This window comes from Saccopteryx leptura, chromosome 2, assembly GCF_036850995.1.
Source record: "Saccopteryx leptura isolate mSacLep1 chromosome 2, mSacLep1_pri_phased_curated, whole genome shotgun sequence".
Lineage (NCBI taxonomy): Eukaryota > Metazoa > Chordata > Mammalia > Chiroptera > Emballonuridae > Saccopteryx > Saccopteryx leptura.
In genome coordinates this window covers 50,507,068-50,526,385 of record NC_089504.1, presented here as the reverse complement: position 1 = coordinate 50,526,385, position 19,318 = coordinate 50,507,068, and the positions used below count along the sequence as shown (strand labels likewise).

The 19,318-nt window shown below is 32.4% G+C and overlaps 1 protein-coding gene across 5 annotated transcripts in view; it reads left to right on the top strand.

The window, feature by feature from the left end:
• The window catches only part of VPS13A (vacuolar protein sorting 13 homolog A), a 244,743-nt gene that overhangs the window by 216,624 nt on the left and 8,801 nt on the right, over nucleotides 1-19,318 (top strand). For 2 of the 5 annotated variants that reach the window (XM_066367951.1, XM_066367950.1), the window contains exons 68-69: nucleotides 1,799-1,913; nucleotides 17,463-17,548. In XM_066367951.1, the coding sequence (XP_066224048.1) occupies nucleotides 1,799-1,913; nucleotides 17,463-17,548 (201 nt within the window). The other 3 variants (XM_066367953.1, XM_066367954.1, XM_066367955.1) reach the window with 3 other exon arrangements.

The following is a 19,318-nucleotide window of genomic DNA, read 5'->3' as shown; positions in this document are numbered from 1 at the left end:
CCAATCAATGCATAAGTAAGTGGAACAGCAGGTTGGTGTTCTTCTCTCTCCCTTTCTCTCTCTCTCTCTTTCTAAAATCAATAAATTAAAAAACAAAACAACAAAAAAGCCCTGTTGCAGAAGTATGCTTGGCCTTTTGGCCTGTGTAAGAACGAGCTAAGCCAGTACACCTGAAGTAGAATGAGCAAAGGCGAAGGTTGGAAAGTGCTACAGAGAATGAGCAGGAGATAAGATCATATAGGGCTTTTAGGCCGCGGTAAGGACTTTGGCCATTTTTTTAAGTAAGACAAAAAAAATTTGAAGGTTTTGGACAAGTGGAATGACATGAACTGGCTGCTATATAGAGAAAAACCACAGGCAGACCTGTGTAGAAACGGGAATACTAAAGAGGCTTTTGCAATAATCCAGATGAGACATGATAGTGATTAAACCACTATAAGCTAGTTGTAACAAGGGGCCATGCTCTGCAAGTGTTTTGAAGGTAACAGGATTAATTGATCAATTGGATGTGGCATATGGAAGAGAACCATCAAGGATAATTTGAAGGCTTTTGTCTGAAACATTGGAAAGTTGAGGTTGTTACTTGTTTTAAAGAAAGAGGAAATGAGAAGTTTTATTTTGAGTGTATTAAGTTTAACTACCAGACATTCAAAGGGCAACATCAAGTAGTCATTGAGTACAGGAGTCGTAAGTTCAAGTAAAAATGCCTTGAAAAATTTTGAGATTCATTAGCCTATAATAGGGTGGTTAGAACCATAAATTAGTTGAGATTGTTTAGGGAATGACAGTGGAAAGAGACAAGACCAAAAAAAAAAAAGATGTCCAAGGTAACTCCATATTGCTTTCTTCAAAAAAATTGAAAATGGAACTACCTAATGACCCAGCAATTTCTCTTCTGGGAATATAGCCAAAGAAACCAAGAACACTAATTCAAAAGACTATATTCACCCCTACGTTTATTGCAGCATTATTTTCAATAGCCAAGATATGATAGCAGCCCAAGTGCCCATCAATAGATGAGTATATAAAAAAGCTGTGGGACATTTACATAGTGGAATACTTCTCAGCCGTAAAAAAGAAATCTTACTTTTTTGCAACAGCTTGGATGAACCTGGAGAGTATTATGCTAAGTGAAATGTGATGGATGTGAGGATATTTGAACATTAGAAAACCAGGTGATGTGATTTATTACATTTATATTGAAGAAAATAAATCATATATGTAGTCACAGCAGTGATCAGGAGAAAATTCTTATTTAAAATTCATCACCCATTCATAATTTTCAAAAACCATAACCAAATAAGGACTATAAGCAAACTAAGAGGAGAAATGACCATCCTTGGCTTAAGGAGAGGTGTCTTTAAAAATCAAAACAAAAATGTTGCTAATATCTATACCTCTTAGTGAACTCTTAGAAGCTTTCCCTTTTATGATAGGAATGAGAAAGGACACCTGAAATCTTTTTGTATTGAGCATTGTACTGGAGGAACTAGATAGTATCATAGGAAAAGAGAAAGAATCTAAAGGTCTTAAATTGGAAAAGAAAAAGCAACACTCATTATTTGTGGAGTCTCTGATCTACAAAGACTAAGACATGCTTATAAACAAACCTCTTTACAGTTCTACATTTTTCTTGAGTACTTAACATTGTAATTGTCATAAAGACAAATTTTGGAAGAGAAGTGATGTATTAGTCTTATTTTATCCAAAAGAAAGTTGTTTTTAGTAATTACATTGTAAAGACTACTTAAGAACTTTGGAAAAAAATTTTAAAACAAGTTATATTTTTCTCCTCTAGGGCTACAGAGACTTCTGATGAAGTGGAGAGTCTGCGACCCCCTCGGTTCTTTAATGAAGATGGAGTTATCAGACCTTACAGGTTGAGAGACGGCACTGGAAATCAAATGTTACAGGTGGGTGAAGGAATATCTTACAAGTTAAAATTAATTTAATCCAGTTAGCTTTATTAAAAGTAGCTATATAATGCTTTAAATATATACAGGGTGTGGCAAAAGTAGGTTTACAGTTGTATGCAAACAAAGTTTCTTCTTGTATTATTAGTTATTATTTTATTTTCCATACAAACAACTGTAAACCTACTTTTCCCTACCCTTTATTAGATTATTTGAATTTCTGTATGTTTTACTTAATTCCCTTTGTAAGTTTCTTATATTTACTAAGATTTTATGTACATTTATTTACTATAAGATTTTTTTTCTTTTTTACAGGCATCAAAAAGTTTGCTATGAAAACATTTAATGCATGAATTTGCAAGTGAAAGCCAACAGTAGATTTTAGTCTTAAAATTTACAACCTACGTACAGCTGTTTCAGTGTTATGGCTATAAAGAAAAGCTTTTGAATTGGTAACATTTGTATAGAACTTTTAGTGAATTTGATTCTTTTATAGGATATTCTTAGTTCGGTGCTGGATTTGCTAGATTTGTTGAAAGCCATTGTGCCTATATACTCTCATAGTTGGTGGTACTTTTCAGCCAATTATACCATTTCTGTTTACAGCACTTCCTCTCTTTATCAAACCAGTAGGAGCTTTTATACCGGATATAATTCTCATGTCCAATTAGGCATTGATAAGGAAAAGAAGGCAGGACCATTGCTATTTGAATTCCTGGATTCCCTTAAGCTTTTCTTTTGAAGATGTTCAAGTGGCCAAAACCCTCTTTCTGTTTTCTGCTTGTGTAATCCATTTAAAACCTTGTGGAATTTGATAAGTAGTTCACAAGAAAGCCAACATCTTTTAGTAAGGAAAACAAGTTTTTGGAACAATAGATATTTTAAAGGTAGAATATTTTATCTGTTTAGATAACTTTCTCACTAGTAAATTAGACTTAAAAAATCTGGATTATGGTATAGGTCAGCGATTTTCAGTCTTTTTTTTATCTCATGGCATATTTTTTTTCAATCTAAGGGAAATGAGGTCAGTGTCCCTGACTAAATAGTCAGATATTATATGTTTTTAAAAATTCTTCCAGCACACCACATGACATGCTGGTTGAAAATCACTGGTGTAGGTAATATACACCATAGTAGGCTGTACCAATTTAAAGTAGTTTTTGTGGGTTTAGATGTAGAATACTAAATTAAATTATATTTTAATTAAAACAAGGAGTCATTATGTTGTATAGACTTGAAAATATTCAAGATATTAAAGTGTGTGAATAAGACTTTTTCTTTATAGCCTTAAAATTTTAAATATTGTCATGTTTAAAGTGATTAAAGATTTAAAACTTTATTATTTTGCTCACTACATACAGAGTATATAATTTTGCATAAAACGTGCTTTCATCTGATATAGTAAAACACAATCATTGAATTAATGTGCAATAGTAAGTAAAGTGATTTTACATAGTATTTAAAAAGTTTTAAACCATCAAAATAATTCCATATTGAGATGGAACTGGCAATTAAGGGAGAGGCTTTGCTGTCAAGGGCATTTCGTACAATCTACAACAAGAGTTTATCATTCTTTGTAAGATGGAGAACTGTTGCAGAACTAACCTGTGATTTATACATTTGAAACATGTATTTCTATCCAGTACTTGCCTCCCCTTTTTAGAATACAATACAATTAACAGGTTACTAACATTTGACTAGACTATTTATCAAGTCATTTTTAGAAAACTAAAAATATTTCTTGAGAAACTATTTTAATAAACAATAGGAAGAAAGAATGAACAGTAAGGAGAGTTTAGAAACACATTGTCATTAGAAAACAGATTATAATACATAAGAAAGCTATGAGATACCAAATGTTTCTTTCAGTTGATAACTTGATTGCATTGTTATATTTTCATTGTTTTCTGAAGCTTTAAACTTTGGAATTTATAGTCCATGACGACTGTATTTTTAAAATATGCATATTTTTAGTAGGCAATCTTAGTATTCATTGCTTAAAAAGCTACTTAAATGACTATAAACTTAAGAATCCTTCTGAGCCATTACTTGTTTTTCAACAGAAGTATTAAATACAGTATTAACCGGAATACCTATAGAAATTTACCAGATGTTTGTGGATAGCATTATTCTCTTACAGATATAAGAGCTGGGTTATTGCTCTGGTGGTAACAGGACTTCTTTGAATCAAAACTATGTATTATTAGCAACTGCTTTAAAATGTACAAGTACTGTAGTAAAGAATTAGATGACATAGAAACAGTATTTAAAATGTCATCAGCTTAGATTTAACAATGGTACTCTTAGAAAATGTTTAATACTTTCAAATGTTTCTCCTTCTATTTTCTAATTTTCTAAAAATAGTGCTCTGTGTTCACTAAATTATTATTATATATACCTATATAATAATTAAAAATAAAATACAGTTTTGTTGTTCGTTTCTACCTAGAAAGTAGCACAGTATTATAATGCTTCCTGGTAGTAAGTTGAAGTTGCCTACTAAAGAAATAGAATAATTCTAATATACCTCCAGAATACCTTATTGGAATTACCAAACTCTTTTGTACATTAACTGTAGCAAACAGTAGAGTTTAGTCTTAGTCTATTAAATTATGGAATATTATATCCATAATTACTGTCAAACTCAGAGCTGAAGTCTGCTTCAAAATTATTCTGACTCCTTGAATATTTCATAAGTTTGCAAGTTTTCCAAGGAATTTCTCATACTTAACTAACCATTGTGCTTCTTTTTTCCTTTACCATGCTTACAGAAAATTCAGGTCTACAGGGAATGGATTATGACTCACAGTAGCAGTAGAGATGATGATGATGATGATGATGATGATTAGTCAGATCACAGATGTTAAAATTCATATGTTTCATTAACATGTTTTGTATGACTGCTACCATAGCACCCATTTGCTCATTTTTAGTGAGTTATGCTTTTTCTTTTAAAAATATTTTTCTACACAATATCAAAACGCAAAATAATTGCATTATTTAAGCACAGAAATATGTATTTTACATCCAAAGTAGGACCTACTGTATATTATATAATTTGTCTGTATATATTTTGTAGTTTTATAATAGTTTATCTTTAAGATTTACAGTTAATTTTTTGTTAATGTTAACTAGCTTTATTTAATCTTAAATTGCCTGTTAGCAAAATGTCATTTTTAATGTTCTTTGTATATGTTTGGGGCTAAAGGTAATGTCACTGTGTTAAAATAAAAAAAAGGAAGGAAGTAAGAAAAAATACTAATAGCTACTCAATATTTTGCATTTTAAATGTATTTTGTCAAAATTCTTTTAATAATAATAAACATACATAACTTGAAGCAATATGAATTTGTTGTTGTATTCTAAGATCAGCTTGAACTACTATTATAAGGAACATTTATGATTTGTCATAGTAGCAATGCTTTATAATCTGAGAATGAAAAAAGTGTTCTTTGGTTTACTTTTTATTTCATTATATATATAATATATATAGTGAAACAATGAACAAAGTTGGTTTAACAGTCATGATATTTACATATATATCCATGTGCTGTATCCCTGTTATAAAAATGATACAAATTAATTCAGGACATAGAAGAATTTTTATAGTAAAATTTTTCTTGGTAATGTTGGGAAAATGTTATCTATGTCTATGAGCAAATGCTTTATGTTTTGTGTACTGAAGGATTTTGTTTTGTTTTGTTTTTGTAATTTCAATTTACTGAAACTGTCTTGTCCTGTTGCCTAGTATATCAGATTTACTACCAAAAGGAAAACCAAAAACCTCTAAAAGTGAATGAGTATTAGTATCAATAGTATGATGTTTAATTCCTTATTACAATGCTTTTGTATTCACAAAGGAACACTTACCTTGATTTATGTTAAGCACTTTGTTCTTAATGACTTATATTGGATTACTGTAAATAATTACTTCACCTTTTGATTTGATTCAGCCTATGATATCTGAATTTCATCTAATTCTTAAGTTTATTGGGATTTTATTTCTGTAAATCAGTGTTAATAAATGACTATTTAAATTTTTTAGTTTTGAGCTAACAGAAAAGGAAGCTAAAAAATTATCAGCTCTTTTAAAATTACTACCTGCCTAGCTTTCATTCAAATAAAGTAGAAAAGGTCGTGTTTACTAGGACTAAAATATGTGAATGACAAAGAATTTATTGTTTTCATCAAGGTAATATTCTTTAAGGAATAAGTGAATAAATGAAAACAGTGTCCATTAAAATAGTCACCTCTGGTATCAGACAACTTGTATTTGCCTTGCACCCACTGCTCTGTCACCTTTGGCCAAAATCAAAGCCTGCTGCTTCTACTAGAAGCCTACTGTTATGTGTTGTCTATGCCTGAGGAATGCTTTCACTGGCTTCTTACATTTCAACTTTGTTAGATACAAGTCCTTTCTAAAAGGGAAAATCTTAAACTACTTGTTAAATGAGTTTCCTGTGGTTGGTCTGTGACACATAATTTTATGATACAGGTTTCATAAAGGTCCTTAAGAATACAGTATATCTGGAGAAAGTTCTGGATATTTCAGCAGTGACTTGCATTTTATTGAAAAGAAAATTGAAAGTAGGATTACATTTATTTAAAATGTCTTGAACAACAAAAAGATTTAAAGCAATATTCTAGTAACTAGTAAACTTTGTTCTTGTAGTCTTAAGGATTCATCATTCTTAAATTTTTAGCACTTAGAAGTGAAATATGTTCTCTGATAGTATAATTGCCCATGTTCTTTCTGTTTTCCTGCCACAGAAAATAATACTTGTAATACCTCTTTACCATCAGTATTATTTTTTCAGTTTCTTAAAAAATATTATGCTCCTTTTTTTGGAGAAATAAGACTGAGGATAACAGTAGTGTTTTACACCAATGTGTTCTTGATGGAGATTTAGGACCTGAACAAAGTATCTTTTACTTCGTATCAAATACATAGAAATTGAGTTTTTTGTTTTACACCAGTGTTTTCTTGGTGGAGAATTAGGGCCTGGACAAAAATCTCTCTTTATTCCTCACCAAATGTAAAGAAAGAGTTCAACTTTGGATTGTAATGAGATGAACAGATCTTTTGTTTATTAGTGGCTGTATAAATAATCAGAACTTTACAAATAGTTCAGAACACCTCTTATCAATGCAATGTTGAGTGTTGATTTTAAAGTCATGTTATTCAAATTTACAAATGAAGCTGTTATCTGTCACTAGGACATCAATGTTCAACATAATACATATGCTCTTGAATGTACATCTGAAGATTGTATACACTAAAGAAAGATGACTGCTATGGTAGCTACTATACTAGTCTGTGGTGAAATTTTGCATTATACTTTTCTATATTAATAGAAGGAGATTAGAAACAACCATCCCAAATGATACTTGAGTACCTTTTTCTGCTGACCCTTTAAGCCTCTGTGTTTCATTTTATATATTTGCTTGCAAATTTATAATTTATTATAATAGTCCAAAAATATTAAAGTCCTATGAGGTCTAAAGATACACAGATTTTTCATTTAGATCGAGTAATACTTTTGATGGCAATTTTTAAAAAATGTCAATTTATTTTATTTTTCAATTATAGTTGACATTCAATATTATTTTGTATTAGGTTTAGGTGTACAGTATTGAATGCTTTACAAAGTGTTCTTGATATTTTCAGAACCCACTTGGCACCAGACACTGTTATTATTATATAATTTATATTATTGACTGTATTCTCTATGCTGTACTTTACATGCCTGTGACAGTTCTGTAACTGCCAATTTGTACTTAGTCCTTTCACCTTTCTCACCCAGTCCTCCAACCCCTTCTGACAACCATCATTCTGTTCTCTTTATGAGTCTGTTTCCATTTTGTTTGTTCATTTATTTTGTTCTTCAGATTCCACATATAAGTAAAATAATTTGATATTTGTCTTTCTCTGACTTATTTCACTTAGCACAATACCCCATAGGTTCATCCATACTGTCACAAATGGTAAGATTTCATTCTTTTTTATAGCTGAGTAATATTTCATTGTATATATGTACCACAATGTTTTTATCCACTCATCTATCAGGCACTTGGTTTACTTCTGTATTTTGGCTATTATAAGTAGTGCTGCAATGAACACAAGGTTGCATATATATAAAAGAATGTCAATTTTATTTATTATTCTATCCCTGCACCTTTGAGATACATGGAGATAAATTAAAACTATTTAGATCATTAATCTTTCATTTTAGTGGATGAATGTTTGAGTTCATGAAGTACAGTGAATACAAGCAGTACTATACAAAACATTACAGAAAATCTTAAAGAAAAGTCAAATACATGATTTCAAATAGGTCTGTTAGGGAGGTAATTCAAATAATTTATGATTATCATATTTAGGGGTTTTTATTTGGTTTGTATTAATGTGGTAGACCATTTTCATGTTCATAATTTACTAATCAGTGTGATAAATTTATTTAGCAATTATTTTATATTCATCTATATATTTTTATATAGCAATAGTATACCTCCAAATATCAGTTTTAAAATAAATGTTTGATAATTTTATAAAATTGGTTTTTAATGTAACCTTCTTTATTGCATATACATATTCTAAACAGTGAAATGGTAACAAATATCTATTAAATTGCAATATGTCATTCCTCTGGATCTTAGAGATGCTTAAATATTGGAGCATTCAAAATGTTATAATCATTTGTGTTTAAAAACACAGCCAGAATTAGAGATTTAGCTAAGTATATTCTTAATTAGGCATGCTGTTTTTCTAGCATAAATTAGCATTTATCAAAAACCTGTTAACTACATGTCTATAAAAATTTTTAATGTATTCAGTAAAACTTGAGGTTTTTATTAAAAATTTAAAGACCCATACGTCATGGATAAAACTGAATTTCTCTTATGAATCAGCTAATATTTAGTGTCTATCTTCAATTTTAGTATTTTACAGGAGACACAAAAATTATCAAAAAATAAAGATTACTTTCTACAATGTTAAAGAAATTTATGCTCAGAAAAGAAAAAAGTTACCCTGTCTTCCCACCACTGATGGCGTATTTTCCTTTTAAAATGTTATGTATGTGATTGTGATCCAAAATAAATGTTATACATTTTTGTAATTTTTATCAATACAGTCATTATCTTGTAAAGATTTTTAAAGTGACCCATATATAAAATCATCTCCAATATGGAAAGCCTGGTATTATTTCTGGAATTAATAAATAGCCAGCAAAACCTTTTCTTTATTTTTATAGGTGATATAGAAGCTTTTTTCTTTTCGATTGAACATATTTCTGCCTTTTGACTCTACCTTTTAAAAAAATTTCCACCCCTTAAGTGTGTTTGTGTGTGTGTGTGTGTGTGTGTGTGTGTGTTTACACATGTACATATACCACTCTTGTGTTCGTCCTTCATTGTGTGTGAGTACTGACAGCTGGGTTGTCCCATGGGGGTAGTTTATTCTTAACCATTTCAAATATTTTTAAATTTTATCTATGTTGTCTTTGAACCTTTTACTTCTCTTAACAAAAATATCATAGTTGCCACAACGTAAGTTGTAGAAGGGAAGCTGTTTTTTGTTTGTTGTATATTTCTTTTCTTTCAGAAATTACAGATGTTTTTAATTAGCTTCAAACACTGCCTTACTAGCAGTTGGATGATAACTACCTTCAGTCAACGTGGTCTTTCCTTTTACTTCTGGAGGAGAATTACAACTGATCTGGAAGAAAGGGCTTAATCATAGGCAGTCAGATCACCAGAATAGTGCCGAACTCTCTTCCTGGCTCCATCTGAAATTTTGAGTAAGTGCACAAGAACTAGGATACAAAGGGCTTATTGGTTTTCACTCTTCATTTTGGAACTCGTCCTCTCCAGAAGCATACTTCTGAGTGGGATGAGAAAACTGAAGAGAGCCAAATTCTGTTATCCAGGCACATTGGAGTTCTTAGCATCTGTGATAAAACAGATCTCTAGGAAGTGGAGATTACCCATCCAGCTTGGTTACAGTTCTCGTACCTCATTTATTAGTTCAGCAGAAATTTCGTGGAGAGTCCTTGGCACATCATTTCTGAGAACCCATACTTTTGAATATTTAGAAGTAAGTCCCACTAATTTTATTTTGGATCAATAGAGTACTGCTTCCCACGGAGAACCTTCCAGTATTACATTAAATACTTTTAAATAAGACTTTGAAATTATCTTTTTCTAGAGGCAATAGTTCCACTTAGAGGAGGTTCTAGTTTTCTCTGTCTCAAGTGTAAAATGAAATTATTAATTCTCTTTATAATCAAGTAACTTTAATGAAACTGATTTGATTCCTAATTCTTTTTCAAAAGTTTGTGATTATTGCATTTCTTAAATGTATTAAGGAAGGATAAATACTATTACAATAGAAAATTTAGTACATTTATTTAACTTGAAAAGAAATCCTGAAGTATTAAGCTCAAGTAGATTCAACTTGAGTCTTTCTTCATACTGAAGATGTGCAAATAGAACTAAAACTCTGCGTAGGTATTTGCCTCTATTTAGCTAAAGGAGCTAAATTGTAACCTGGAACTCAATCTACAACTCTACTGAAGTGTTAGAGCTCTGCCTTATGACTTCCCATGAACAGATCAGAGATTCTCAGCATAAGTTGAGTTTAATAAAGCTAACTCAGATTTTTTTCTAACAATATTACCATAGTGTTGTTAGAAGATTTTAGTGTAGATATGAAAAGTTTATTTTTATTGGCCAGATGTTCTATAAAAAAGGTTATTCTGCCTTACCTATAATGACACAGTGGATAAAGCATCAACCTGGATTTCTGAGGTCGATGGTTCAAAACCCCAGGCTTGCCTGGTCAAGGCACATGGGCATTGATGCTTCCTGCTTCTCCCCCGCCTTCCTTCTCTCTCTCTCTCTCTCTCTCTCTCTCTCTCTCTCTCTCTCTCTCTCTCTCTCTTTATCCCTCTCCCTCCTGTCTCTAAAATGAATAAATAAAATCTTTAAAATAAAAGAACTTTCCAATTGAAACCAAAGCAATTTAAAAATAAAAAAATGTTTTTGGCTAACTGAAAATTTATTTTTATGCAAAATTTGATTGCAGACATTTTTCATTCGTCTAAAAACAAAATTCAATATTATCTATGAAAAGAAGCACCATGTATACTTTGTCAGTTATATGAGTCTTTAGTTATAAATTCAAATGAAATTAATTTTCTAGTTACTATTGATGACTGATGAACTGTAATGCCCTTAAAGACCCCATAAAAACTGATATGGAGAAATGTACATTTAGGTATTTGAGGTACTTCAAGTCTAGTTAGATTTTAGTTAGAGATCTTGTGAAGCTAATACAACTATGGGTGACTGGATATTTTATGTAAAGTTAACCTTTCTGGAATAACTTGCCAGTCTACTTTGAATTTTAAAATTGCTAAAAGAGAAAGTATATAATTATACATATATCATTGAATTTTTGCTGAATTTATTGGTAGCATCACTTATATGAATAAAAAGAATAAATTTAATGCCATGTATTTATTTTTTATACAAATATTTGTTAAACTCCTATTAGTTATGTATTAGACATTTAGATCTTAAGGTTACAGCACTGAAGAGAGTAGTGAGGATTCCTGCTCATCTCATGAGATTATAATCGTAATGAGCTTTATTATTCTGGCAATGGAGAATAACACACATGCTGTTAGAGGCCAGCGTTGTAATGTTGGATCTTCCTCATCTCATTCCCACGTGTTGATTAACTGCTACATGTGTGAGGCTCTGAGGAATGGTAGGAATCAATACACATAAGAAGATACGCCTAATCTTCCAAAGAAATAGATATTTCCCTAGGTACTTCATGAAATTGAAGCATTGCAAGAAATATGATACAGCTTATGGGATATTTGAACCTGTACTCCAATTAATTGCAAAAATGGAATCTCACTGCATCTACTGGAATATATAATTCTTCTCTGCTCATCTTGACAAAATTATCTGATATGCAGCAATATCCTGTGTCTCAGGGCTGGATTTGGGAACCAAGTCAACTTGAGTTCACTTCCAACCTTTCCTTTTATTAACTTTATAATCTTTTATTATGCTTGTCTGACTTCAGTTTTCAGACTGTAAAATAGAGATAATTATAATCCCTTGATGGTGAGATGCATAACACCAAGATAAGTATACCTTGATGCTATTACTGAGGTTCAAACAAGTGAAGTAATGTATATGGTTATCAGTGTCTGATAAGAACTTGTTATATTTTCACTATTCCAGATGAATACCAGTTTATGCTAATTCTTGGTCATCAGTATAAAATTTTAGATTCTGTATTTGTCTCCTCTTCAAGATAAAAGCATCATTAAATCTTACCCTTCTTTTCCCTTTCAAGATTAATAGAATACTTGAGTTAAAATACCAGGACAATTTTCACACACTAGTTGGTGAGCAATAGAAACAATAAAAGAGTTATTTAGAATGCTCTGAATTATATAGAATTTTATAAGATGTTTTCAAGTATATATTTTATCATGGGTCATAAACGTTACTCGTAGAGGTCCTGCTAGAAATGCATTAGAGAGACTTGTAGCTACTCACTGACATGATTATTTCTAATGCAATAGTCTGGCCCTTTTTCTAGAGTGTATTAGGTAGGTTAATTAATGGTCTCGTTGTCAATGCACATAATTATGTCATGACATATTTCTGTCTTTTCTCCAGACTGTTTTAGCTGAACCAGTTGATAACAGCCCACATTTCTTAAGGAATAGTTTATTTTAATTGATTTTATGTCACAGGGTTATGCTCTGTTTTCCTGCCCTATCTATGCTGTCAGCATAGTTCATAGTTTGGCTGACAAATGTTCTAGCTCATTAGTAAGGAAAGAGTCAAAGGTATGGGGGATTAATTAAGGGCTAATTCCTCTTCAGATTTGATGACAGTGAGATTTTTTTGTTTTTAACCAACTTGCCTCACAGAATAAGTTAAAGATCACTTTTTCGCTCTTGCCTGTATTTATTCTATTATATATATGAAATTGAGCTTTGATGTGATGAATTTCTATAGCTGCTCATGAAGGTTGGTTGAATGCCTGTTTTTCCTGGCTGTGGCCCTAAAAGTCTTTTGTATTTGCAGTTAACTGTAAGCCCTTTTTCATCCATAACCTTTAATCACATAGCTTATTGATTACACCTTCTCTAAAGATAGGATTGTTTTTAACAATTTGTCTAAATAAGAAATGGCAGCATTTGCTATTTTAATTTCTAATTACCTGCCTGAATATTTTTGTTTTTAAAGGTTTAGTGTTTTGCTATAATCTGTTCCTAAACCTTTTCTCTTTTTGCACCATCTTCTGAATATTCAAACTAACCAATCTGTAAAACCATTTATTTGTTGTCCAGTAGATTTTGTTTATAGCATTCTTGCTTCATCTTTCATCTAGATGAATTTCATTTTCCTTTTATCCCCCATGATCTTTAAGAAAAGGAGTTAATCAAATTTTGTTTTTGTTTTTAGCCACACTATTCTTATTCTTTATTCAATTTTCTTAAATATATTTCCCAGTAATATTAGCACTTTAAAGTGAACCCTTCAGATTCGCTGGTTCCAGCAACCACGTAATGAATTGAGTACAAGGATATGGAACCCACAGATATGGAAGGCCAATGAAGTGACTTGCTCATTGGTAGGTGTTGGCATTGATGGTGGAAGGGAATTCCAGAACCAATACCCTGTGGATACCAAGGAACAACTGGATATTGTTTGGAATTTAAAGCCTTCCATGTTTGAGATTTGTTCCTAATATTTGTTTATTCATATTTTAATTTTTTTCAGAAATATTTTTGTTACAAAACTCTCCTACTTTATAGCATTTGTTCAATTTGGGAGTTAGCAGTGTTTTCTACATAGTAGTTTCTAGCTTTTGTTCTCTTTCCAAAGTTTTGGGACATACCTGACAGGAATTACAGATATTAGTAAACTCTGACACCATTGTCTTTCAAGTTCCTACTTTCTGTGGGTTTCTAAGTTTGATCAAAAGGGTGTAAAGTTAAAAATAAAGCTTCATGCCCACCCCCACTGTTACTCTTTCCAAGCCCAGAGATAATGAACAGATCAGTGTGTTACCACCAACCCTTCCAGAAATTTTCTGTGCATATATAAGTATATATGTGTTTCTGTGCTCCTCATTCATTCTCAGTAATTTCACTTAATATGTCTTAGAAATTCTCTTGTATCTGTACACGTCTACCTTTTTTTTTCCTGACTGCAGTGTCCCATTATATGGCTATCGTATAATTTACTTAAATATTTCCCTATCAATTAACATTTGCAGTTCTTGCCTTTAACACAATTATTACCATGAAGATTTATAAATGTGTAACTTGTGATAATTTTTCATGAGATGAATTCTAGCAGTGGAATTGCAAGCTCAAAGGGTATGTTTAATTTGTATTTTCTTGATTTTGAATTAAGTTGAACGTTTTCTCATGTTTATTGGTCAGATTTTGTTTTGCTAATCTACCTGTTCATAAACTTCACACATTTTTCTATTAATTTACTCATTTTTATATAGGTTTATTCATATTCCTAGAATTCTTTGTGCTATTAAATTAGCTCTATATCTCTGTATTGACAAATATTTTCCAAACATTCTTTGGTTTTTGTGTTATTTTATCTCTGTTATTGTTTTACCATTTAATAGTATTTAATTTTCATGTACTTAGGAATTTTTCACATTAAATTTTGTTGACTTTGCATTTTATATTTAAGCCTTTCCCAATTTAAGATTATTAAAATGTTATATTTTAGTACCTCTGTGGTATTGTTTTATATACTTAAATAAGTGATCCATGTGGAATTAATTTGATATATAGAGAGAAGTAGGGATCCAACTTTAGCCAACTAGTTGTCTGAAACATCATTTATTTGATAATACACACTTTTGCCCAGGAATTTGAAATGCTATTTTGATTTCATAAATTCCTATATTTGTAAATATAGAATTTTATAAAGTCTTACGTGCATTTTGGTCAATTTCTGCAATCTGGATTCTTTCTGTGATGTGACTGTATATAACTTCTACCAGCATCAAGCTGTTTTACTACTGTGGCCTGATCTGTTTCACTACTGCAGCCTGACCTGTGGTGGCACAGTGGATAAAGTATAGACCTAATGAGGTCACTGGTTCGAAACCCTGGGCTTGCCTGGTCAGGGCACATACGGGAGTTGGTGCTTCCTGCTCCTTCCTCTCTTCTCTCTTTCTCTCTCTCCTTTTCTCTCCTTCTCTCTCCTCTCTCCCTCTCTCTCCCCACTTTTCTCTCTTCTCTCCCCTCTCTCCTCTCTAAAAATGAACAAATAAATTTTAAAAACAACACTGTTTACAACTGCAACTAGTAAATTGTATTAATGTCTGCTGGAGTAGTTCTTATTCTCCTTTTATAACTTACTGGATATTATCACTTTTTTTCCTAAATAAATTTTAGTAAAATTTTTCCAAATCACTGTTTCCCTTCCCCCCCAAAAATAAACACCATCTTAGAATCACATTGACTGTATATGTATATAAAAATGCAAGGATAATGTCTTTATATTATGAATTTTTCTATCCAAGAATAAGACATTGATTTACATTTTCAAAATTTGTTATTAGTCTCAATAGTATTATAGGCTTTATCGGATAAATTCTGCATGTTATTTTTTAAAACTTATGTGTAAATTTTTTTATTACACTGGTAAAACAATTTTTTTCCTCCCATTTTTCTTTTTTCTGTGTGTGCGTGTGTGTGTGACAGAGAAAGGGATAGATAGGGACAGACAGGAAGGGAGAAAGATGAGAAGCATCAATTCTTCATTGTAGCACCTTAACTTGTTCACTGATTGCTTTCTCATATGTGCCTTGACCAGGGGGTTACACAGAGCAAGTGATCCCTTGCTCAAGCCAGCAACCCTGGGCTTCAAGCCAGCGATCTTGGGCTCAATCCAGCAACCATGGGGTCATGTCTATGATCCCACACTCAAGCCGGATGAGCCTGCGCTCAAGCCGGTGACCTGGAGATTTTGATTCTGAGTCCTCTGCATCCTAGTACGATGCTCTATCCACTGGTATGAGCCACCATCTGGTCAGGCTCCTTCCATTTTTCAAGATAATTACTGTGTTTATAAAATAATGATACTGAATTTTATGTACTTGGATTACTGTGTTTATAAAATAATGATACTGGATTTTATGTACCTGGATTTATCAGATATATCTCATCTGCAAATAAGTTCTCTTTTTCTCCACAATTTGATGCTTCTTTCTCTTAATAATTTATATTTTCTTAAAACATGACCCATTTTACCTAGTTTTTCAAATTTGTCTACATAATTTGTGATCTAATAGCTCTTACTCATTTCTTCTGAATCTGTGGTTATATTCCTTCTTCATTTTAATTCAAGAAATTTGGGTTTATTTGCTCTACCTACTGCAGGAAATAGTGAAAATACCCATTCCTCGTATTATAATCTTTGAAGTTAGAAAATTCTTCCATGAAATTAATTGGTATGCCTCCCCTGCTGTTTTATTTGGCTTTTTTTGTTTTGCTTTTGTTTCTGTTGTTGTTTTAGCTTCCTCTGCAATAGAAATGAAGACTATTCAATCAGAATTCTCTACAAGATTATGAAGTCATTTGTTACTTTTCTTCTAGGCAAAATAATTTTAGTGTTTTTGTTTTGATATAGCCTCATGGAACATAAGTTTTTGAAATCCTTATATCCTCTCAGGATTTCTTCAAGAAATCTAACATTTCAGCTAAATTTTTAATTTTTTCTTAAGGGATATTAGTAACAATTACAATGCTTGTTTTTAAAAAAACAATAGTCTCTAGACTACTATATTTTTTAAATAGCCAAAGTAACTTCATCCTCAGAGAAAATAGTATTTAGAAAAGAATTTAAAATGATCAAATCTCTTATTTATATAGTTACCTTTATGTATTTTGGGACAGATGATTGTTGACAATGTCATGGATAAGACAGTGTTTCATCAGTTTTCAAAATAAACTTAAAGGCTACTGCATAGGTTAATTAGGTGTTTGTCCAGAAACACTACTTTTTTTTTTTTTTTTTTTTTGAATGAGTTGTGAGATTTACAGAGGAAAGCATATTTTAGAGAAATTCCAGGGAAGAGATGAGGTGAAAACTAAAAGTAGTTTATGTGATACATATGTTTAAATATGTGTGTTTACATGTGATCAAATATTAATATATTTTCCAAGACAAAATGAATGTGATAGTTTAATAGTAAACTTACTGGCTTAATTTAAACTTTGTACAGTGTTAATAATACCTTCTAAAAATCCAGCATTAAAGATTGGTATAGCTGCAATTGAGTAATCTGAATGAAGCAAATAGGTGCTTTTAAAAAGAAAGCAGCAATAATTTTATAAATATTCAATTTTCTGATTATTTATTTGCTATATAAATATGTTAATGACTTACCCCCACTGAGAAATGATTTTAGAAGACCATAATGTATTATTTACATTACAATTGGAATAATTGCTGATTTTCTCTCACCTTTTTTAGGTCATGGAAAATGGAAGATTTGCAAAATACAAATATTTTACCCATGCTATGATCAATAAAACAGATATGTTAATGATAACCAAAAGGTAACTTTCTTTCTCTGATGTAATTTGTAAGGGGTTAACTGACAGCCACTCATGAAGTGAAGCAGGTGTTGCTCAGCTTTTGTTCCAGATATTCACACTGACTCCTGCTAACTCTGGTCCTCTTTGCTCTCAAACCTAGAACCGTACATAAATTCATGTTTAGCTTTGTGCTTGAATACAGATAAATATATAGCATTGTACAGACCTAGTTATTAATTAGTAATTTAGAATTTATTTCAGCCAATTCAGACTGATACAGATATTTCAATGAAACTGTATTCTCAAAGGTAGGTCAGTACTGTTCTCTTTGAAAAAGAACACAATTTCAAGTTAGCCCACAAGTCAGTAGTCTATCGGTGGGATCTTTTCATTAGGATACATAGGGATTCACTCACATAAGTAGACATGTTAGTAGCAAAGTCAGCTATCAGTTCTTGCATTTGGCAAAGAAAGAATTCAGAGTCAAGAACTCTTGTGCAAGCCTGACCAGGCAGTGGCACAGGGGGTGGAGTATTGGACTGGGATGCAGAAGACCCAGGTTCGAGGCCCCAAGGTTGCTGGCTTGCACACAGGCTCATCCGGCTTGAGTGCGAGTTCACCAGCTTGAGCATGGGGTCGGTGTCTTGAATGTGGAATCGTGGACATGATCCCATGGTTGCTGGCTTGAGCCCAAGGTTGTTAGCTTGAATGGGGGGGTCACTCACTCTGCTGTGGCCTGTTGGTCAGGGCACATGTGAGAAAGCAGTCAGTGAACAACTAAGGAACTGCAATGAAGAACTGATTATTCTCATTTCTCTCTCTTCCTGTCTGTCTGTTCCTATCTGTCCCTCTCCCTGGTGTGTCACAAAAAAAACAAACAAAAAAAAACTCTAGTGCAAGAGGAAGAGTATTTAGCATGCAAAATGAAAGTACACTCAAAAAGAAGGTTCAGAGAACTGCCTTGGCCTTTTAGAGAGAACATCACAGAGGCAGAAGCAGAGAGCCAGGTGGGCTGTGTGGACTCAGGAAACAAGTTACAGGTGCAAAGAAGGTGCCTTAGAGCTTAGGAGATAGAAAGCAAAAATATACACCTGAAGAAAGATGATACTGACATGTTCTAGAGAGAGGGTGCACACTGGCTCTTTGGTCTTAATGATTTTTTAACTGTTTTCTAAAGGCACAAATTTTAAGAGAAGTCCCGGGAGGATCTCAGTACAATATCAGCTTTCCAAGTGTGTTCTTTAATGTGCTGAGTCATCAGAAAGTGCGTGTAGGATCAGGATCATGGTATCTACTGATTGGGGAGCACTAGGCTAGGGTAGGGGTCATTGGTCATTGCATTTGGTCCTTATGCCAGCCATGGTGGGGCTTCATCTGGTTTTGCTAGTTTTCTGGGCCTGGAGCTGAAACACAACTGAAGCCTAGATATTATTTCTAGTTTAACCAAAACTCTGTCTCTGTGATCAACAGACCTGAGGCTTTGTTCTTAAGATTATATGGTGCTGATCGAACTTCAGTGTCTTGAGGGTTTAATGCTTAAGAGAGTGTTATGCAAGGGAGGAGGAAGCAGCTAAGTCAGGGTGCTGGGTGAGGCCAGTTTGCATTATCTTTCTGTCTCAGTTTCCCCATTCCACTTGTCAGGAATTTTCGTGGCTTCTTACTGTCCTACCTGAGCTAAATCATTGGGGTCAGATCAGTTTTTATATGGATGTTCCCAGCTACAGCCAGACCCTCAGGTCTGTAGATAGTTGAAGTGCGCATGCAAAAAGACACTGCCATACCTTGAGAGGG